A 21,472-nucleotide genomic window follows, 5' to 3' on the forward strand; every position below is an offset into this window, starting at 1 on the left:
CTACCCTCCAGCTGATCCACACTTCCACCCACCTTGGTGTCATCTGCAACTTGCTGAGGGTGCACTCAATGCCTTCATCCAGGTCATTGATAATGACATTGAACAGGGCTGGACCCAGTACCGAGCCCTGGGGAACCCCACTTGTAACTGGCCTGCAGCTGGAGTTAACTCCATTGACCACCACTCTCTGGGCTCGACCATCCAACCAGTTTTTCACCCAGGAGAGTATGCGCCTGTCCAGGCCAGAGGCAGACGGTTTCCTAAGCAGAATGCTGTGAGCAACTGTGTTAAAGGCCTTACTGAAGTCCAAGAAGACTACAGGCACAGCCTTTCCCCCATCCAGTAGTCGAGTGATTTTGTCATAGAAGATGATCAGGTTAGTTTGGCAAGATCTGCCTTTTGTAAACCCATGTTGACTGGGCCTGATCACCCGGTTCTCTTGCATGTGCTTCATGATAGCACTCAAGATCACCTGTTCCATGACTTTCCCTGGCACTGAGGTGAGACTGACAGGCCTGTAGTTCCCCGGATCCTCCCTGCAACCCTTCTTGTAGATGGGCACAACATTAGACAGCCTCCAGTCCAGTGGAACTTCCCCAGTCAGCCAGAACCGCTGGAAGATGATGGAAAGCGGTTTGGAAAAGACATCCGCCAGCTCCTTCAATACTCTTGGGTGGATCCCATCCGGCCCCATAGATTTGTGGGTGTCTAGCTGGGCAAGCAAGTCTCTAACCGCCTCCTCTTGGATCATGGGAGCCTCATTCTGCTCCTCTGACTCCTGGGTTTGTACACAGAGGGAACAACTTTCCTTGCTATTAAAGACTGAGGCAAAGAAGGCACTAAGTACCTCAGCCTTGTCCTTATCCCCTGTCACTGTTGTTCCTTCTGCATCCAATAGAGACTGAATATTCTCCCTCGTCCTCCTTTTCTTGTTAATGTATTTGTAGAAAGATTTTTTACTATCTTTCACAGACTTAGCCAATTTGATTTCTAGTTGGGCCTTAGCCCTCCTGATTTTTTCCCTGCACGATCTCACTTCCTCCCTGTAGTCCACCCAAGACGCCTGCCCCTTCCTCCAAAACTCATAGATGTTCTTCTTCTTTTTGATGCATCTCAAGATCTCCCTGCTCAACTAAGCTGCTAGGATTTCATTTTTTAAGAGCGCCCAGCCCTCGTGGGCTCCCTTGCCCTGAAGGACTGTCTCCCATGGGACTTTGCCAACCAACCTTCTGAACAGGCCAAAGTCTGCCCTCTGGAAGTTTAATGTGACTGTTGCTAATCCCCTTCTTTATCCCACATAGAACTGAAAACTTTATCATCTCATGATCGCTTAGTCCCAGGCGTCCTCCAACTGTCACATCCGCCACAAGACCTTCTCTATTCACAAACAAGCAGGTCAAGGAGGGCACCCTCCCTTGTTGGTTCACTAACCAGTTGTGTGAGGAAGTTGTCTTCCACACACTCCAGGAACCTCCTAGACTGCTTCCTTTCTGCTGTATTGTACTCACAGCAGATATCTGGAAGATTGAAGTCACCCACGAGGACAAGAAGTAGAGATCTAGAGACTGTCCCCAGCTGTTTATAGAAGAGCTCATCAGCTGCTTCTTCTTGGCTGGGTGGTCTGTAACAGACTCCTATCACAAAGTCCCCCTTCTTGTGGGCTCCTCTGATTTTAACTTATAAGCACTCAGTCCCTTCCTCACCGTAATCCAGTTCAAGGGTATCAAAGCACTCTTTAACATAGAGGGCTACGCCGCCTCCTTTTCTACCCTTCCTGTCCTGCCTGAAGAGTTTGTAAGAACTAAGAGTAGGAGATTGAAGTTACCGTTCTTTTACTAGTACTGCATATGATGTTGTTTTCTAGCTCATGATTTCTGTAGAATAGAATGTTTCTGCTCGTGTTATTCTGCCAGATAAAAGCCGTGTTAAAATGCAGTGATGTTGAAAGCACAAATCTATAATATGCAGCAAATTCAAGGGAAGTCATAGCTTCTTCTGAACTCAGCATTATTACTCTAAGCTTAAAAGTAGCCTTAAAAATCTGAAAAATATTGTAACACCAGTAAGGAATATAAATGTATTGCTTACATACAAAAATTCACAGTTATCGTTTTGTCACATAATTAATACTGAAATATTTCATTCTTTATGCTATCAAATTCAACTGGTTTTTTTGATTCCTTCATTTAATCTTGTTGCATTTTGCAGAAATGGATAGGAACAGTGCAGCTGGTTACTTCATGTTTTCATGTCTTTGCTTTTCAGGTTTTATTCTAGGTACCTGGCAAATTCTATGTGAAGTACTCAATTTTGTGTGTTAATGTACGATATTAATTTGTTTTACTGTTGTTGGCAAATGGCTTTTTATTGGAAGATGATAATTAAAGGTACATAAAATCTGAATTGTTCCTATTTTTCTTCTATAAGTGACAAGTGAAAATGAGTCTGACACAAGGGAATTTTGTTAATGGGATTTCTGTCATAACTGTCTGACATTCTAGAAAGAGGGCACTTATTTTTGCACTGCTTGTTCTTTTATCAGTAAAAATAAACCCTATATTTTTAAAATTTCACCGTACCTGAAAAGCATGGTCGTTTCTATAATTATACTTTGGAGAAACTTTGTACAGCTTTCCATGATAGCTTAGATCTAAAATTGAATTGAGAACACACAGTATTTTATTAATTTATTTTTTTTACATTGAGTTCGTGTCAGTACGCTGCTTTTGTTGGTGATTTTTTGAAGTTTTATGAAAATGACAATGTACCTGGTAGTTCATATGTTTATTAATCTTGACAAAACCATTCCTAACATAGGTCTTTCAGGATGCTTTTTTCAATGATCACAAACCCTTGTTAAAGCAGGAAAAGGGATGTTCTCTTGGAACACCTTGTTTGCCCTGCTGCTCCCTGAAAGCATAACTGTATTTGGGAGTTTGGCTGCAGTCGTATTCCATGCAACTGCATTGAACTGTGGAAGGTTAATTTCAGTGTATGGGTTTGTGTCCGGTGTCCCCTGAGTCTGAGCACCCTCCTCAATGTGTGATCATAAGTGACATGCATGTATGTATACAAGGGGTTAAGTGATAAATCCTGTTAGTTTTGTCAGTTGGGATATATGGAAAACTAACTACCATGAGGAATTTAAACAAAAAGTGCATATATAATAATGAAATACAAGAAAGTAGCACCAAATGGATTTTTGTGCTTGAAAGGGTGTTGTTTTAATGTTGAGGAAATTTGGGTTATTTCTCTGTGGTCGGCTCAGTGGTGCCAGCAGTTCCTATTATTTATTCTTCACTTGCAAGATCAGTATTGTCTTCACAGTATGACACCTCAGTGGCCTCCCAGACAGTACGTATGCGTCACGTACTGAAGCGGGGCAAGGTGGGGGGGCATGGAAACCTTCAGCAAAGGTCTAGGTGGAGCTGAGGAAGTGGTCTTCACTGTTCCCTGTGCCTCAAAGCAGGGTCAAATGAACTTGAACCATTCCTGGGAGATGTTTGTCTTCCTTGTTCTTAAAATGTGCCAGTGATGCAGATTGTATGACTTCTCTGAACACTTTGCTGTAGTAATTAACAATTCTTGTGTGAAAAAAACCCTTTTTCTGATGCCTCATTTAGATAAATTTGGACATACTGTGAATTCCCTGGGGCTTGTTCTATCTAGCAAAATCGTGATGTACTTTTTTCTTCACTGTAACTCTGTCTTGCTTATTGGGAAACAGTTGTTATGATTTCCAGCTATTTCTTCTGTAGACTGAGTTCTTTAACTTTTCCATATCTTCCAGACTTTTGATAATTCTTGCTCATTTCTAGACTCTCTCGAACTTTTCAGTGCTGGACTGAGCTGTTGTGCTTGCAAGTAGTCACAATATGTCCCTCCATTTGGAGTCTGAGCTGCAGATAACTGCTCTGACTATGTATTTCCCTGCGAGTTGTACATGCAGCTATGAATAGTTTCATTTATTCCATGGTTATATGTCACTAAGAGAAACTTAGTCTTCTGCATCCCATTCAATGTTCCTTCCAGAGAGCTATTTAGCTTTACATGATTCCTTTATATTCTCTTTTAATTTATAATTACATGGAGAAATAGGATTTACTTATGTAGCTCTTACACTTCCCTGTGAAGCAATTGACTCAGAAGAATGATAAATGAGTTTACAGTCTCACCAAGAAGTAACTTCCCCCCTTCTAAGCCCCTGCAAAGGCTCACAACTTGTTTCCTTACCAGCACAGGAAGAAAAATTTTTGGAATGAGGAGTGTTTCCATGAAAAATTTATGAGGAAAAATAGTATTCCAGTGAAAACTGTCTGTGATGTAACCACATTATGAGACTTTGTAAACTCCTTGGTCTTTGCGCATCAGTGTAAAATTGGCAAAACAGCAATGTTTTACTTGTAAATGGCTAAATGAAAGCAGCTGAGAGCGGGGCACATGTAGTGCCTCCGTTTTCACCTTGGCTGTTCTGCCTCCTTCACCATATCCTGGACAACTCACTGTCTTCCTTCATTTTCCTCCAGCCTGAACAAGCTGCGAAATAAGATTCAGTGAGATCAGGTTTTTTTTAAACATTTTTCCTTTTTGCAATGTGTTTGGTTTTAGTCAAAGGCTTCCCTCGGTGCTGGATGCATTGCAAACTGCTGTGTACAGCTGAAGGACCACCTCAGTAATTGAATGAAAGGAAGATCTTTTTCCCCTGATGAAATTTTGCCTCCCCTGATAAAAAGGACTGTTCTCAGACTCTAAACATGCACTGTAGCAAAGGTTCAGGGAATGCCAAGGTTTGGTTTTGTTCCGTTGAAAACTATATATTGGTGTCTCCTAAGTGTCTGTGGTTATTATGTGATTGACCAAACTAGAGTCATACAGGGACATGAGCTCTAATGTATTTTTTACTACATCTGGAATAGATATTCTTTGGAATCAGTTCATTTAACTGCCTGTCTCTGAACAGTGGAGAGAGGTAGATGTCTCCTTCATTTATGGAATTTCTTCTGTAGGTGGGACACAAGGACTTGCCAGCAGATACCCTCTGCTATCTCCAGTGAATCTTACGGCTTCAGTGAGTGTAGCACGTGCCAAGAATTTGAGTGAGCTGGAAAATTTCCGAGGCTAGCATAGCCATTTCAGTCTTGGTTTTATCAAAAGCTGATTTGTGGATCAAACGAGCAGCTGCTGCATTTGCTTCAAAACCTATCTATAACCATTTTCTTCTTTTCTTATTTGGGGATTTCTCTGTTCAGCTTCAGCTACTCGCTTTACAAAATGTTTGCGCAGATTCTGCTAGGTGTTGTCCTACTTATCACATATTACAAAGCAATAGAATGCAATCGCTTTTACTGGACATCCTGGATACACAGGAATAGCAAATCGTAGCACCGACTGCTCTCCTGCATGTGCCAGATGGTGTCTTTGAGAATACGCTGTAGAGCCTTCCTACGCACCATCCTGCAGATTAAGAATGTAGGGCCAGCCACTGAACTACTGCAGATCAGCAGAGTACCACTAAACAGATTGTGCAAACCCAGTTTGCATTGGATGCTATCTGACTCATGGGATAATTAATAAAATTTGCTGTAATATACACACTGATGCTTTTTTCAGCTAATTTGCCCTGCCTTCTAAATGTCATAGTAAAGGATTATGTGGCGCTTGTAGTAAAGTTAATATACAGTACTTGAACAGAGAGGGAATTTTTCAAGTCATGTTAGAGGAAACGTAAAAGCTTTGCAATGCAGATACCATGGTACAAGAAGTCTAAACATGTAGTAGTGTATAAGATACTTGTATATGTGCATGTGAAGTTGCCTTTGGAAAACATACTGTGCTTTGGAGACAGTTTGCGTAGCATGGACTGTGTGGACAAAGAAGAAAATTTTATATTCTTCTGATTTTAGAAGGACGTAACTGGGAAATTGAAGTAGGCTTAATATCTGAAATGATATACAGCTATTATATGTTAGAATAGAAGGAACTGACAAGTGGAAGCTGCTGTCATGAAAGTTCCCCTTAGGGGATGCTTGCTTTGAATTGTTGGTATTATTTGTAACAGGCTTCCTTTGAGAGAGTTTGCAGATGGTCAGTGTGCTGACTTTGTGATTGAAAACATGTATTATTGAAAACATGTATTAAAATTGATCCAGCTGTAATCTACATGTGAGGATAAGGATGTGAATGGTGAAGCAATGAAACCATTTTCTAGGAAATGTATCAATAAGGAATTGTCTTCCATTTTTTTAATTAAAAAATAAAGTTAATTTAGGAAATTATAGGAGATTTTTAAAAAGTTTTATTTTGCGTATTAATATTTCAGAGACCATTTGGACTATATTAACGTAATGACAAGACTATGAGTGCCTTATATATATCCATTAAGGTTTACAGGGGGATCATGTTCCTTAGATGTTAAATTCTTCTGAATGCTGTACACTCATGTTCTCTTTTACATGGCAGTTTGCCTTGCAGATGCTGCGAACGTTCTTAAATCCTGTTTCTATTTAAGGTACTGCTTTTAAGTCTGACACGAGTTTTTTCTTGAGGCCATCCTAAAAATAAAAAAAGATAGCTACACATATTAATGTGAATTACACCAGAGGTGTTTTGTAGGCATGCTGTGTCAAAGCTGGTTTTGCTGTGCTTTTAATGCATTACTTTTGACATGAAAAAGCGCACTGTTTCAGCAAGATTTCCAGGATTATTTGTCCATTTATGTAATGCAACTTTTGTTGTTGAGAACTACTGTTATAAAAATACAGTAAAGGCACTTTGACCTGCTCATACAACAGGTAGGGGTAACGACGAATGTGTCAGCGTGATCTCAGTCTTGCTTTTTTAATGGTACTTAAATGAAACACTTTGTGTTGCGCTTTTCAAATTACCATGCTTGTACAGTAGCTAAGTTTGGGCAGAGCAGTAGTTCTGCTGTGCTGCACTACCCTTTATTTCCCAAGAAATGTATGTGATAGAAACTTTCTTAATTTTCTTGAAAATCTCGTAGAAAGGAGCACGTTATTCTCTGTGAGGGGTTTATTTGGCCTGTTTTGTATGGTATGTGTGACGTGCATTGCTTTAGGAAAGCAGTATTGCAGTGAAGAAGAAAAGATTCTTCCATTCGTGTGTTCTTACCATACCCTATATGAGAACTAATCTTGGGCATGCTGATGACAGTTGTTTAGAATAAAAAACAAAACGAAGGAGCAAACCTGAAGCGTCAATTTACAATTAACCTGATAATCCTAATGCTCACTTATGCATATGTTATCCTTGTACATATTGGTGGTAAGAATATAGTCCATTTCTCTGGAAGTGGAAGAATTTGAATGGTTGTTCTGAGTGCCAGATCAAAACATTCAGTTAAAGTTTTGGATAGTTTTCTTTAGCCACTTTTATGCTTGAAAAATCTTCCTTGAATCTCATACAATCATGTAATACTGTTTCTATGATCTCACAAAAATTAATTCTAGTTTTATTGTGCAAAGATTCAACGGTGAACTGAAACCCCTCAGAAGGGGCACTATTGCTTGCTGTCCTGAACTCTGCCCTGCATTCACTGCCTCCCCTGTCTTGGGAAAGCTGATGTAGAACCAAGGCTTGCTTTTTGAATTTTGGCTTCTTATTCCAACCAGTAATCACGCTGAAAAGAGCTAAGTAACTATGTATTAATTTGAAGATTTCATCATCTCTTGCTCCTTTCTTACTGCACTTCAGCATCCCAGATACAACCCTTGAGCTTCAAATCCTATCATTGGTCTTGGCAGGTTGTTCTGAGAGCAACCATTTATGTACATGCATACATAAATCTTCCTCCTGGTTTGTTTGTGTCGTCCTTCTCCTCCTGTGCTTGTGCTTTTTGATTGTGTCTGAGAAAGAGCCAGGCTTTGGGAAGGAGAATTCTAGAGATAGAATGACATATGGCAGCGGGAATGGTACTCCTCCTTCAGTGTGCGCTTTCTACATGGTTGAAAGCTGTGCTGCCAGCATTTACATACATGTGGTAATGTTTTTAGTTTAGTCATCATCAGGTTATTACATTTTGAAATAATAAGGGATATGCTTTGAGCTGGTTTTCTGGTATGATTTTGGAAGCTGTATGGTATTGATGTAGTGATATGGCAAGGTTTGTGTTTCCTTGATAATTTGATTCTGTGTTTTATGATGTCAAAACGTAAACAGGAATGCAGTTGGTTTTTTAGAAAATAGTGAATTAAATATAGCCCTGAATGTTAATTTTAGTCTGATGCAAGCGTATTTTTATTTTTATTTCAAGTTTGTGACTCACAGAAGCATTGGGATATAGGCTAGATAAATCTTTTACAAATTAATAATGAATTTATACTAACTGATGCTGAGAAGTCCACTCAAGACCAGGTAATAAATAACAACTTTGCATTGATTGGCATAATGTGAAAAAAGAATCAACAACTTTTTTTTTTTCATTTTTTGGTGTTTGTTTAGTTGGTTTTATTAAGGATGAAGTTGGGCAGAGAAAAAGACAATGGATAAGATAGTATGTGTTTACTTACATGTAAATTACGTAGTCCAATGTAAACTGTGTGGAATTACCTGCTTTTCAGCTGTCCAGCTTTAGGACAGCACGTCCTTGTGTCTATGATTTGTTTTTGGAGAGAAGAACAAAAAATGTGTGAATGGCCAGATGTCTAACACTTCTCAAAATTAAATAACATGTTTTTATTTTTGTGTTTCATTCAAAGTGACAGATTCTTTGGCCCAGTCTGTAGTCCACCATTTAAGATGGATAATGCAGAAAGATCTTCTTGGCCAAGATGTCTTTCTTATTGGTCCTCCTGGGCCTCTCCGTCGATCCATTGCCATGCAGTATCTGGTAAGTATGTTGGTTTGAATTCTTGGAGATGTAATCATTTATGTCAGTTAGTCATTCCTCCACTAGTCAAATTGTAAAAAGCAGTCCTAGAAAATCAGCAGACTACTTGGGAGGTAAATCAGTTTCTCCATAAATGTGTTTTCCAAATTTCAGTTTTTGTTATAGATGAATAGAAAGTACAGACATTTTGATACATGTTTTTCTGCTTAAAATCCAGAGGGGGGGGGGAAAAAGGTTGGAAAACTGTGTTACCATATGCTATCACAAATGGAGAAACAGTTTGTTCTAGGCATTATGTATGTTAGAAGATTAAGATATCTGCCTACTTTACGGACAACGAATCAGTTTTGCTTGGTTATGTAAAAAAAGAAATGAAGGAAAGGATTTGGGAGGGGACTGTTCTGAGTAACATTTGGGAACAGTAATCGTGAGTGATTAGAAAGAGTAGATGCATGGATGATCTTCTCTTGGAATGTGAGAAGGACTTGCCTATGTTCATCTGCATTAACTGTGATGGTGCCACATGAAAGATTTCATGTTTAAATCATCGGTGCCCTTAAATGATCAGGAAAAGGGGGGTGTCTGACTGAAAAAGTGATATGGGTAGGACTTTGTCCACCATGAGGTCTATCTAGAACCTGTTTGGGGAAAAGGATCACTAATTGAGTTGCATAGGCAGTTGTCATAAAGATCAGCCATTCCCTTAAAAATCAAAAGATACTTATTCAAAGACTAGTTATTGGAGGTAAAGCATATAGGAGAAAGCTATAAGATTTTGAACTTTGGAAAGAAGAACTAAGATTTCTTAGTTCAGTAAACCAGATGTGCTACTTGATAGCACTTGATTCCTTAAAATAAGTGAGAAGAGCTTGGTATAACCTGAAAAGAGGACTTAGGAAATTCCTGATATCCAGTCATGGATGTAGAATGTGTCCTATTATTTGTACTGCTGTTGGTATGCACCTAAGCTCTATTAGAAAGTCTGCAGCTTACCGTTTCAATGCCATGCCAAATAAATATGTGAAGGCTGGTCTTCGCATGTGAGTTGATACATGCTGTGGTCTCTTTAAGAAAGATATGTAAGCCTGGAAAACTTTTATTTGCTCGTGCTGAAAGCTGGTACTATGTGTTTACACATATGGCTAACTGTTGAAGAAAACTCTTATGTATTTCACCTGCTGGTTTTTTTTTTCCTTTAGTTATACCTACAGCATAGGAGAATCAGTGGCTTTGTAACCAATAAGCAAAAATTTTTTTTTTTTACTGAAAAAGTAAAAAGGGAGTAATTTTCATGGATTTTTTCTTTTTTTCCTTGATGTTTTTCCATACAACTATAGTTAAAAGCTGCCTTTAAAAGAGATATCTGTTAAATACATCATGCCTTTATTTGAGGGGTGAGGGCTAAAAGCATTTTAGTTAAAATACGTTAGCTAACTGAACGCATGTTAACCCAGATATGGAAGTAGCAGGAACGTCAAGTATAAATACTTTTTTTTTTTCAAGATGAAAAATTCTAAGTATATCTCATATTGAATCAAAATAAACAAAACAGTAACCCAAGGGCTCACATTTTTTAAATAGACTATAATTTTACAGATGCAGACTACATGTCATGACATTAAAGGAAGAGAAAGGGTAAGAACAATGTAGTTCATCAGTGTACTGACAAAGCATGTGCGGGTAATAATCACAACTGCGTCATGGTATAAGTGTAACTGAGGAGTAAGACTTGAAGCTTTTTAATCTTTTACAGAAAACTTATGAGTTTTATTCATGATTTGCAGATGCTGATTGTTTTTCAGAGTCCAGATCCAGATTAACTTGCAGGGTGTTACAGATATTCAATGGAAAGAATATATAGCTGGTTATTATGTTTTTAGAACAGGTTTGGGGAAAATAAAAGTTTATTGAGCAGAAATCTAAACCATTTTGTTTGAGGCAGAACACACTGTAAACATTTTAAAAGTATGAGAGATTAGATTTTGTTCAGAGTTATTTCAGATAACTGTGCTGCTGCCTAGAGCTTTTATTTTACAATTATACCACCAGGCCTATTGTTAGAGTTCACTTACTGGGGTTACAGTCTTATTTTTTGTAATAACTTCAGACTGTTGTCCACAGGAACTAACAAAGCGGGAGGTTGAATATATCGCACTGTCGAGAGACACCACAGAAACTGACCTCAAACAGCGACGAGAGATCCGAAGTGGCAGTGCTTTTTATCTTGATCAGGCAAGTTGCTGCCATGTACCACCTAATTATTGTTTACAAGTAGTTTGAAGGAAGTCATGGTTTATATGATGAAAATTTAGGATGTGGATTACAGACTGACTGACAAATCTCTGATGCACTTAGAAAGTTTCATATGACGCTCTTGATCTCATTATTATCAAAAATGTTAATTTTGCCCAAATCCAAGATTTACTCTGTCTCTTAAAAGTACTACAGGGTTGATTTGTTTGACTGTTTTTGATAAACTTCTGTAACAAGGAGCAAGATCCACTCTGTGCAAGTGGCACTATAGTTGTACTGGGACTTCTCTTGGTGTGTTCCTTGTCTGACAGTGGTAGCACACTGGCTGTATTCCTGAAGTGAATCTCCTTATCTAGTTTCATTGACAAAGAGTCCAACTCATGTATTCTAAGACTGCTCTGTGTTATGAAACCAAAGCGCAATGGACACAGCGGGTGCTCTGATTCAAAAGTTCACTGCTGATCTATAGTAAGATAATGGTTTAAACACTCCTGCTGTCAATATTGCCCCAACTCATTAGCTGATTTAGTGCCACCATAGAGCGACTTTGATTAGCTAAGATTTCTCTTTGTTAGTTTTCAATGCCATGTCTCCCTTTTGATTTTGCAGGTAAAATACACTTCATTTAGGGTGTCTGTTTTCCTGGGCACCTAAAATTTGTATACAAGTTGGATTTCTAATTAAATAGGGTGGATCAGTTCCTCTGATGTTGCGGGAATGTGTGTTACGTAAACCAGTTTTCATTTGGTGATGCTGTATATTATATAAACGTATACAATGCATGTATTGTATGATATTGTGAGCATACAATGATCTGTGGGCCGAAAGGAAGATGGGAACTGCAGAGGGAAAAGAAGATAAAAGCTTTGATCTCTGTCTTAAAGAAACAATTTTGTTGGGTTTTTTGTTTTTTTTTTTTTTTTTAAAATTCCTAATGATCTCTTTTTCAGCCTCCAAACTTCAAAGAAAACCCTTAAATTGATTTTCTTGAAGCCACAATAAATGATATTGTGCAATGGAAGATCCTCAGAATGAAAGATAACTAATCCAAATCAATTTTTTTAGTTACTTCTAGGACTCTACATTATCTCATGCTTATCTAGAAATCTGAGGGTTATGGAATATAAGATAATTTCAAGTATGGTGCTGTGAGTTAGGGCTGTAAGACGCTTCTCATTTACCAGTGGATAAGAGAATTTGTGTAGGCTCTGGGATAGTTAAAGAACTCATGTTAGCTCCATGCCTAACTGCTGTTATGGACAGCCTTATCCTCGCAAGGCTGTGAGGATATCCTTACTGGATAGTCAAGGTAATTTACCCACGGTGAAAGAGCATTAGTTAACTAACATTTGTAAGAGTTCCTGTATCAGGGGACTGATAACCTTGTATTTGTCTGAAGACTGAGTGCAATGTGTGAGGCAGCTTGCTTCACTTTGTACAAGCTGTTTTGAGTGATCTCATACCAGTGAGAACACTCTAGAAAGATTAGCTTTCAGGGCAAAGGTCCAAGATTACCTTTCTTCCTCAGTCTATTGGAAATTTTCATATAAAAGGTTTTAACCAGAATTCAGCGCAGCAGTACTTCAGAAAGAGACTTTCCTTTAGCAAGATACCAAAATACTAAAATCAGTTGGAATCATGATGTCTTTCCTTAGCTCATGTCTTTCTTGTCACATCTCTAATCAATGTCTGTTCAAGCTCCGAAGGGAAAATAAGAAAATAAATCATTGTTATTCAGATGAGTGCTTTTAAAATATTGGAAACATGAAAGATGAATCTCATAAATAGTTATGGTTCAGCTGAAGTTTTCTAGCCCTACATTTTAGTTAGAAACATAAGATATGGTATATGGTTATGTTTAGAGCCATCAAATATCTAATTTTAGCTCAATAATAAAAGGAATAAATTTTTACAGGTTACACTGGGGTTTGAATTTTAGTTAATGCCATGATTTTGAGGTTTGCAGATGGCTGCACCGTGAAATAAAACATTACAGAAGCTGGGCACTACTCTTTCTAAACCCCAGAACATGAACTCTTTCAGGACAGAGAAGGCTATCAGTAGATGGCCGTAACAAAATATTCCCAGAAGCACTTGGATTGCTCACATTGACATAGGTGAGCTAAAGAGAAGGTGAACTCATATGAAGAATTGAAGATACAGGCTATTCTTTTCAGATTTACACACCGTTTCCCTTCCTGTGGAACCTCAAACTTGCTCTTTGTGACACCCAAGAGAAGACAGCAAAACTTGAAAGTCTGATTTCCAGAATATCCACTGTATGAATTCTGTGGGTCAAATAAAACTTAGCTGTTGTTTGAGATAAATGAAGTTCTTTGCCTGCAAGTCATAATATGGTAATGTAATTATCTTACACTTTGAGTAACAATATACTGTAATGAAAGCTGGCATCTTTTACCAGAAATAACTTTAATATAGTGAATCATCAGGTTTACAGACGCATAAAGGTTTGCAAAGTTGTCTGTGAGTAATTAAGATATTATGGTTGTTTATAGCTCTACGTTTAATAGTGACAGATTAAGTACTTTAAATTGATATCTAGAGGTTTCAAGGCATCTGATATATTTTAACATGAAATTATTGAATATGATTGCAATTAGTTATTTAAGATACCTTTGGAAGATTTGGAAGCAGTGATTGAACTTCCATATTGAAATGCATATTGAAGGGTTGATGTATCAAATATTCTTCCATATTAGCATTTCTCAGTCCTAGAGTGAATGAAATGCAAGAAGATTTGGAGTTAGCAAGTTAGAAGAGATATCTGACAAGAGGGGGGTTACCTCAGAAATAGAAGACTATTAAATAAAGATAACTGTTGAAATATCGAATTCATCCCCAAATAAAAACATTTTAAATGAAGGACCTGTTGTTGGGTAATGATGAATTATGTGCTTTCATTCAAGTACTGACAGCAGAAAATTCTGTATTCTTTCCTTTACCTTGGGCCATTAGTTTTGATTTTCAGCTGTTAATTCACTGTTAAAAGCCACAGAAGTGTCATTCCTCTTATTGGGACAATTAAGTAATGTCCTCATTTTGTTCTGTAATTTATTGCATGGGTTAATTAGGTTGTGTATCAATTAATTAGTTAGAATTACTTTATATTACTTAAATATTTAATTGGTACCTTCAAATCTTGTTTTTATTGACAGAAGAGCTTGTCTTGCAGAGTGGGTTTCTCTAAGTCTTCATAGTTGAGCCACCAACTTGATTGAACCCCTGTGGAGATACCAAAATCAGCCTATTCTATTTTCAAAAGTTAAGGAGTTAGATTTTATACTACTATGTTCTCTTTTTATTTTGCCATTTACGATGCAGTTTTGCCTTTGTTTTGGGTATACAGATATAAAAGACGCATCTCTGGCTTAAAATCTCATTACTACAGCCTACTGCATTTTTAATTATGACTTCGTTGTATCGTTGGGAAACCGGTTAAGCCATTTGGTTAGTGCCTGAGAGATGTGTTTCTCCAGGACAGGGCCACAGACCATGTTCCTTAGAATACCTGGTTTTGTTTACTCTCTATCTTCCAGCTTTTGCATTGAATAAAGCTTTCCAAATGCAGACCAGTTCATGAAGTATAGTCTTTCTGTTCAGGACAGTCAAACTAACTGAGGTCAGAATAATTAGAAAAATACTGTATAGTTATGTACTGAAGTATTACAAATACAGTGTCATATTTTTGAATATTTGCTGATTAAGCTGTAGCTGAGTGGATAAGCATCTGTTTGACTGCATATGCAGAGTCAAGAGTCAGTTTTCGTGCATCTTTGAACTGTGTCGTGTGCTCGTTTTAATGGAATACTTTTGCACCTCTAACTACACCAGCATCGTAAGTTATGCGATGATAAAATGTAAAATTGATGATCTTCTGTGGCTTGAAAGACTACATGTAGTAATCAATGAAACATCCAGAGTGACAGAAATGACAGTTTAAAGTATCCTGTCTGTAAAATGAGCATGGTGTGAAATCCTCTGGAGTAGCACTATGCAGACTGGAGTTTGGTTCTTTTAATGAATAAAAGATTAGAAAGAGAATTATAAAATAAGACTTAAGATTAATTGAATGAAGTTATAATCATATTTGAGAGCGTGCATGTATACATCCATATATATGTTTGTGTATACATGTTAAAAAAAATTATTTCTATACTGTAGCAATGAGATGGGTAAGAATAATTCAACTTTAAAAAAATATAACCAGTGAGTGCAAATGGTGTAATTCTGTGACTTATTAACTTACTGCCTTGGAAGTGACAGTGAATTTTTCATTAGCTGGTAAGTTAGCCACAGCAAAGGCATTGCCAGAAACTGTAACTTAGCTGACTGACTGTCACTGCAGTCTCTTCTCTGTCTGTCTAGTACCAAATTTACTTTTCATTCTGCTACCCATCAGGAAGAAAAAAATCAAGTAGTCTATCTCCATTATTCATGACCAGAAGATGAGAATTGTATAGAATGAAGATAAGAACACCTAGATTTCTGTGTTTGTAGGCATTTGCACTGATGAATCTGTTCAGAAACTCAAAATTCCTTGCTCCTGGGCCTGCTCTCTGCCCAAGATACAAAATGTTTTACTTGCTTGATGTAAATGTACTGTTGTACTGATATACCTGGTGTAAAGTGGCTAAAACAGCCAGATGCTGCCTGGGTGGGGACATAATCTTGTGTAAATACAGTCTGCAGGCAGTTTCTAAAACATCTGACTGTTGTGTTGGGGGAAGAGGTGTTGGAAATAAAAAAGATCATTTGAAATGTGGTAGTTCAAAAAAAGGCAAAAAAAAATTGTATGGAGGAAGCTGAAATCAGTGACTGGGGAAGCTAAAATCAATGACTATGAAATGAAAGACTGTTCCAGTTCTTGTCACATTAACATATTTATGATCTTATCATGTGTCAATTCACTTCCTAGAGTAAACTTTTCTAGCCTAGTTTTCTGATTCAAATTACAATAAATTCCATTTGTTTCTTTTTAGTTGTCTGTCTCCCTTTCCCCCTCTGCCTTTCTTTCTTTTTTTTGCCATGGTGTTGCATCAGGAATTAAGTGCTCACTGGTACAGGCCATGCTTCATCACATTAACTGCTGCAGACAGCTACACTGTCTTTGGGTACTAACTGCCTGTGCTGGTGGTACACTGCAATTTCTCTCTCATCTTTTTCTTTAATAAAAAGGCAGTAAATAACATTTTTAAATGCAACCTGCCCCATACTTTTCCTAACCTCATGGAGGAAAATTAGCTATAAAACCCACACGGAAAACCCTTGATTAACTCATTGTGGAGGTAGACCATGTAGTGGAGATACAGCTTTCCGCCATTACAGTGGTAGAAAAAGGTTGAATTATTTATTTCTTAAGTTACTTTTCTAGTTTCACTAACCACATGAGTTACTGTTATATTGATTTTAATAAAACCTGAACATCACCTTTAGAGTATATGTAACTCAGTATATTTGTGGCCTAAATTATATAGTAATAAACTATAGTTTATTATAATATACAAAATGAAAAATTTTGTAACAAAAAATAGAATGTGCAGCTTAATTGTAGGTCTGTTTGTAAACTCATCTTTGAATGGCATTGTACATTCAGAACTTTAATATTAAATGCATGTTATTTTAAACAACTAACACAAGATTTTACAAATATTTAAGGAAAAGGTAGCATAAGTTTTTTTATAAAAAGTTGACATTGTTGGTTTTGAATGTGTTGAACATGGTTTTTCATAGCCTTTTAACTTACCATGTAATTTTTTACAATTCTTCTGTTTTGGAGGAAGTACATTATCATTTCAATCCGTTAAATAGTTATCCATTTCAGCATTGCTCAACAGCTTTCCCGTTTGCTCAGCTCATGAGAGAAAGCAATAACTAAGGAATTAAGATGCTTAAAAACTGAACAAATATATTGAAAGATATTCTTTGGTAGAGGCATTCCATTAGAGATGCTGTTTAGTCTACAGCTATTTTTAAAAATCTAGCAGCATAGGAGATAGCCTTATATGCTTCACTGCCCTCAAAACCTGTTTGTACATCTATCTTTAGACTGTCTCTAAACTTCTAGATAATTTGCTATTTCCCTATAAGTATTATAAAAAAGCTTGATGATCTTATTAGTTTTGTTGCATCTTCTTAAAAGAATAACCTGAGGCACTTACAGAAAATTGCAAGTCTTGGCTGAATGTCCTCTTCCTTTCCCAGTAAATGAGGAGTAAAAGCTCATGAGTACTTTGTCCTGCGTCTCTGTCATTTCCTTTCCTGGTATGTTTTACTTGTTGGTTAGTTTTAATGATTTAAATTTGAAAAATTTGATTAATTGTACTTTACGTATGGAATGCAATTTAGAAGAGGGAAGAGTAACTGGAAAGCTGCCTGACAGAAAAGGACCTAGGAGTGCTGGTGGACAGCCAGCTGAACATGGCCAGCAGTGTGCTCAGGTGGCCAAGACGACCAACAGTATCCTGGCTTGTGTCAGAAACAGTGTGGCTAGCAGGAATAGAGGACTGATCGCCCCCCTGTATTTGGAGCTGGTGAGGCTGCACCTGAAATATTATGTTCAATTTTGGACCCCTTAGTACAAGAAGGACATTGAAGTGCTAGAATGTGTCCAGAGAAGGACAATGGCGCTGGTAAAGGGTCTGGAGCACCAGTCTTATGAGGAGCGGCTGAGGGAACTGGGGTTGTTTAGTCTGGAGAAGAGGAGGCTGAGAGGATACCTTATTGCTCTCCACAGCTACTTGGAAGGAGACTGTAGCAATGTGGATGCTGGTCTCTTCTCCCAGGTGGTAAATGATAGGATGAGAAGAAATGGCCTCAAGTTGCACCAGGGGAGATTTAAATTGGATGTTAGGAAAGATTTCTGTACAGAAAGAGCAATCAAATATTGGAACGGGCTGCCCAGCAAAGTGGTGGAGTCTCCTTCCCTGAAGGTGTTGAAAAGCCACATAGACGTGGCACTTTGGGACATGGTTTAGTAGGTATGGTGGTGTTGGGCTGACAGCTGGCCTTGAGGATCTTGGAGATCTTCTCCAGCCTCAATGATTCTATGATTGTAAGATACCAATTTTCTCTGAGTTTTGTTATATTTGGTAGCTTGATATGTTACAAGGACTCAAAGTAATGTCCACCTCCAATCCCTGGAAGATGGGCTGCATTTAATAGTTCAAGTTCTGTTGGTGTGCTGCAGCCAGTCAGCGTTGTCCTAGCTCAAAACCAGACAGTTTTCTGTTGCCTTTACCAGGTGGTTGTTAAGGATCTTTTTTCACCCTAAGAGACATCTGGACATATCATTGTTGAGATGTTTATGAGATACAGGAGTAAATGGAAAGACTTGGGTGGATGGTGGGAACAAGTTACTGTGTTGCAACAGACATCTGAAATGTAGGGAAACCTTACCTCATTAGTTCTGTTCACTGAGCTACTTATTCTGTTGTTTTTCAGCAGTGTAGTTTTGGTTGCTGTGCTTGAGTTGTCATTACAGGGATCCAGTTTGCAGACCAGGGGCAAGTAATCTTCTAAAACCAAACTTGTCTTGAGATAGATCCTTAAAAATAAAAAATAAAAGCTCTTCAGAATTCCCCAGGAGCCTTCCTCAGGGATTTCAGGGTGAACAGAGTTGTCTGGTTTATGATCTCCATTTTCCTGAGAAAAGAGAGATACCATTTCAGTTCTGGTATTTTAGACTATACTGTTAAAGTTTCTTGTGCTTTTACAAACTATTTTCAATAGCTTTATAAAAATGTTCTCCTTTATGTGGTGTTTGTGCATTTCAGTATGTGCATTGCGATGAGCTTTTTCTGTCCTTCTTCCCTTTCTGACGCTGTATAACTTCTTTCACATGCTTATACACTGTGATTTATGTCAGAATTGAGGTTTACAGCTTCCTGCAGTTGTCATATTTTACACTGCTCAAGTGGAGGAGCTCACCATGGTTGAACTGTGAGAACGACAATGAACGTCTGCTTGGGGATATTTTGTTCCTAAAGTGGTTTTGCTTTTAAAAGATAAAAATATATTTTTGTAGGTGCAGTGTGGAACCAGGGTGAGCAATCTGCATTATGTATTTGCTGCATAGAGCCATTACTCTGAGAGCAGCACTGCGTAAAGGGTTTCTGCTCCTGGCGTGCAGTAGCTGCAGGTATTCCCTGGAGGAGGTACCCAGGTTACCATCCTCACACAGCCCTAGGAGCACAGGTGGGATACAGTAGTGTCTGTCCTCTTCTGATGAGCAAAATAGCCCCTCACTGCAGTTACAATAAATCTGAAAGTAAACATTTGACAAATCCCTCTTCGCCTTTTAACAAGAATTAATATTTTTAATCTCAGAGATATCATGAATTGCACAATATAAACCTCCCTCCATCAAACTGTGTTTTATATTAAACATTTAGTACAGATGAGGCTGGTGAGTGAATAAGGCAGCACAGCTATTTCTGTGTTTTCATTATTCAATTATGAAGATTTGTTTCTTGGAAGCATTTTTTAAAAATGATTTTCAGTGACAGGTTGCAAACTTACTTTCCTTCGTCTGATTTTTTCATGCATTTTAGTTTCCATACGGATCTGTCAATACACAGATAAAACTGAAAGAATGATTCAGAGAATGCCTTGTAGTACGCCTAGCTTATTGCAATAACTTATTACTCATTACCAACCACAGTGTAGATATATCATAGTTCAGCCTCAGATGTGCAGCTGTTTGGATCTTAAGAGTAGACTTTATGCTATTAAAAACAAGATCTTTAGAGACAGATGAACTGTGCATTTATTTAATTGTATTTTGGAGAACAATTTCTGATATTTCAGGTGTGCTTTGAAGATACATAAGGAGCACAATTTGTAAGAAAGCCAATCAGAGTAAATAAGCACCCAAGTGGTGGTGGTGGTGGTATCATTGTTATGGGGTCTCTTTGACTAAGAAGTGAAAAACCATGGTTGTGCGTTCAGCCATTCCCAGAGCTGGTTATGAAAGTACATATTGGTAGCCAAAGACCCTCTGTAGCATATCCTCTGAAATATCACTGTACTGAGCAACAATATTTTGAAGATAAACTTCAAACAGTTTCCAAGCTCTGGAAACCGTGTACTTTTTAAAATTTTGATCCTGTAAGCTGATGATCACAACACGGTGTAGTATGCTTTTTCTCATGATTGCACTGCTAATGGAAAGCATCTTCTTTCTTGAGGTTAATAAATGTTATATACTTCCTGGTAGTCACTGTCTACCTCTACAGCAGATTGCCTTCATGTGTGAGTTCAGGAGAGAGATTTATGTTGGTACTGAAAGCCTGTTTTTTCAGCAAGCCTTCATCCATAATGAGTGTGTCTCAACATGAGTCAAGAAGATTCTATGGATACTCAAAATATTTTGAAACCATATGAACAGTATGTGTATTTTCCTCTGGCTAGTAAAACTCAGTCATAAAGTCTTCTTAGACTTATAATACACAGAATCCAACCAACTTGGCAAATAAATTGTTTGTTAAACCATATTCTGGCTGTACCTCCAAACTACATTTAGACAAAATAGGATTTTGTTCATGCCAGGTATTAGTCTGGCTGCTGGAGACATGGGTTTTCTATTCAAGCAAGTTGGAACAGATTTTTTACTTGACCAGTGACCTTCCTAGAGAAGAATGATAGTACAAAATTTGTCTTTTGTACAGATTTTATGGGATGAGGAGAGAGGGATTTTATATTGCCTGTAGAATATGATGTCCTGAATTAACAGCAAAAAAGAAATCAATTCGCATACTGATTGCTTTTGGAAGGAGTTGGTGATTCAGTGGAAGAGAAATTGAGGGCTATTACTTGTTTAATGGGATTATTCCAGGTTCCTGAGATACTCATTATGAGACTACATATTAAAAAGTCATGTGGAATGACAGAGAAGGGAACTTCATCCAGAGGTATGTACCAGGGTTTGTCAGAGCCTTTTTTCAGTAGTGTTTGCTTGAATCCAGGTTAGGTACAGGAATTATTTCCATCTTAATAACAATGTGAAAAGCTTACATTATGGCTCATTTGCCAATAGTTATTTATACTTCTATACATTACATAAGAAGCATGGAAATTGGTTAGTCTTATCATTTAGTGTCATCTTTATCATCTCAGGTGGAACTCTGATTCTGTTGTATGCTTTGTACCATGTAACAGTCCATTCATTGTACTAAACAGTTCCTTGTTTCTAGTTTATGCTTTTGTCCTTTATACATCTGCTTTCATTTGTAATTATTTTTATTCTTGTTATTTTTGTGTTCCGATACCTCTTCATTATTCTTTCTCATATCTTCCCTCTTTCTCTCTGTCCCAGTTTTTGTCATCTGTTGTATTCATCAAAGATTTCCATCT

At 37.7% G+C, this 21,472-nt stretch overlaps 1 protein-coding gene across 3 annotated transcripts in view; it reads left to right on the top strand.

Annotated features, from left to right (window-relative positions):
* The window catches only part of VWA8 (von Willebrand factor A domain containing 8), a 186,201-nt gene that overhangs the window by 18,717 nt on the left and 146,012 nt on the right, over positions 1-21,472 (top strand). For all 3 annotated transcript variants that reach the window (XM_054058259.1, XM_054058269.1, XM_054058276.1), the window contains 2 exons: positions 8,718-8,848; positions 10,970-11,080. In XM_054058259.1, the coding sequence (XP_053914234.1) occupies positions 8,718-8,848; positions 10,970-11,080 (242 nt within the window). The remainder of the gene's footprint in view (positions 1-8,717; positions 8,849-10,969; positions 11,081-21,472) is intronic.

The sequence above is a fragment of the Cuculus canorus genome, chromosome 1 (assembly GCF_017976375.1).
Source record: "Cuculus canorus isolate bCucCan1 chromosome 1, bCucCan1.pri, whole genome shotgun sequence".
NCBI lineage: Eukaryota > Metazoa > Chordata > Aves > Cuculiformes > Cuculidae > Cuculus > Cuculus canorus.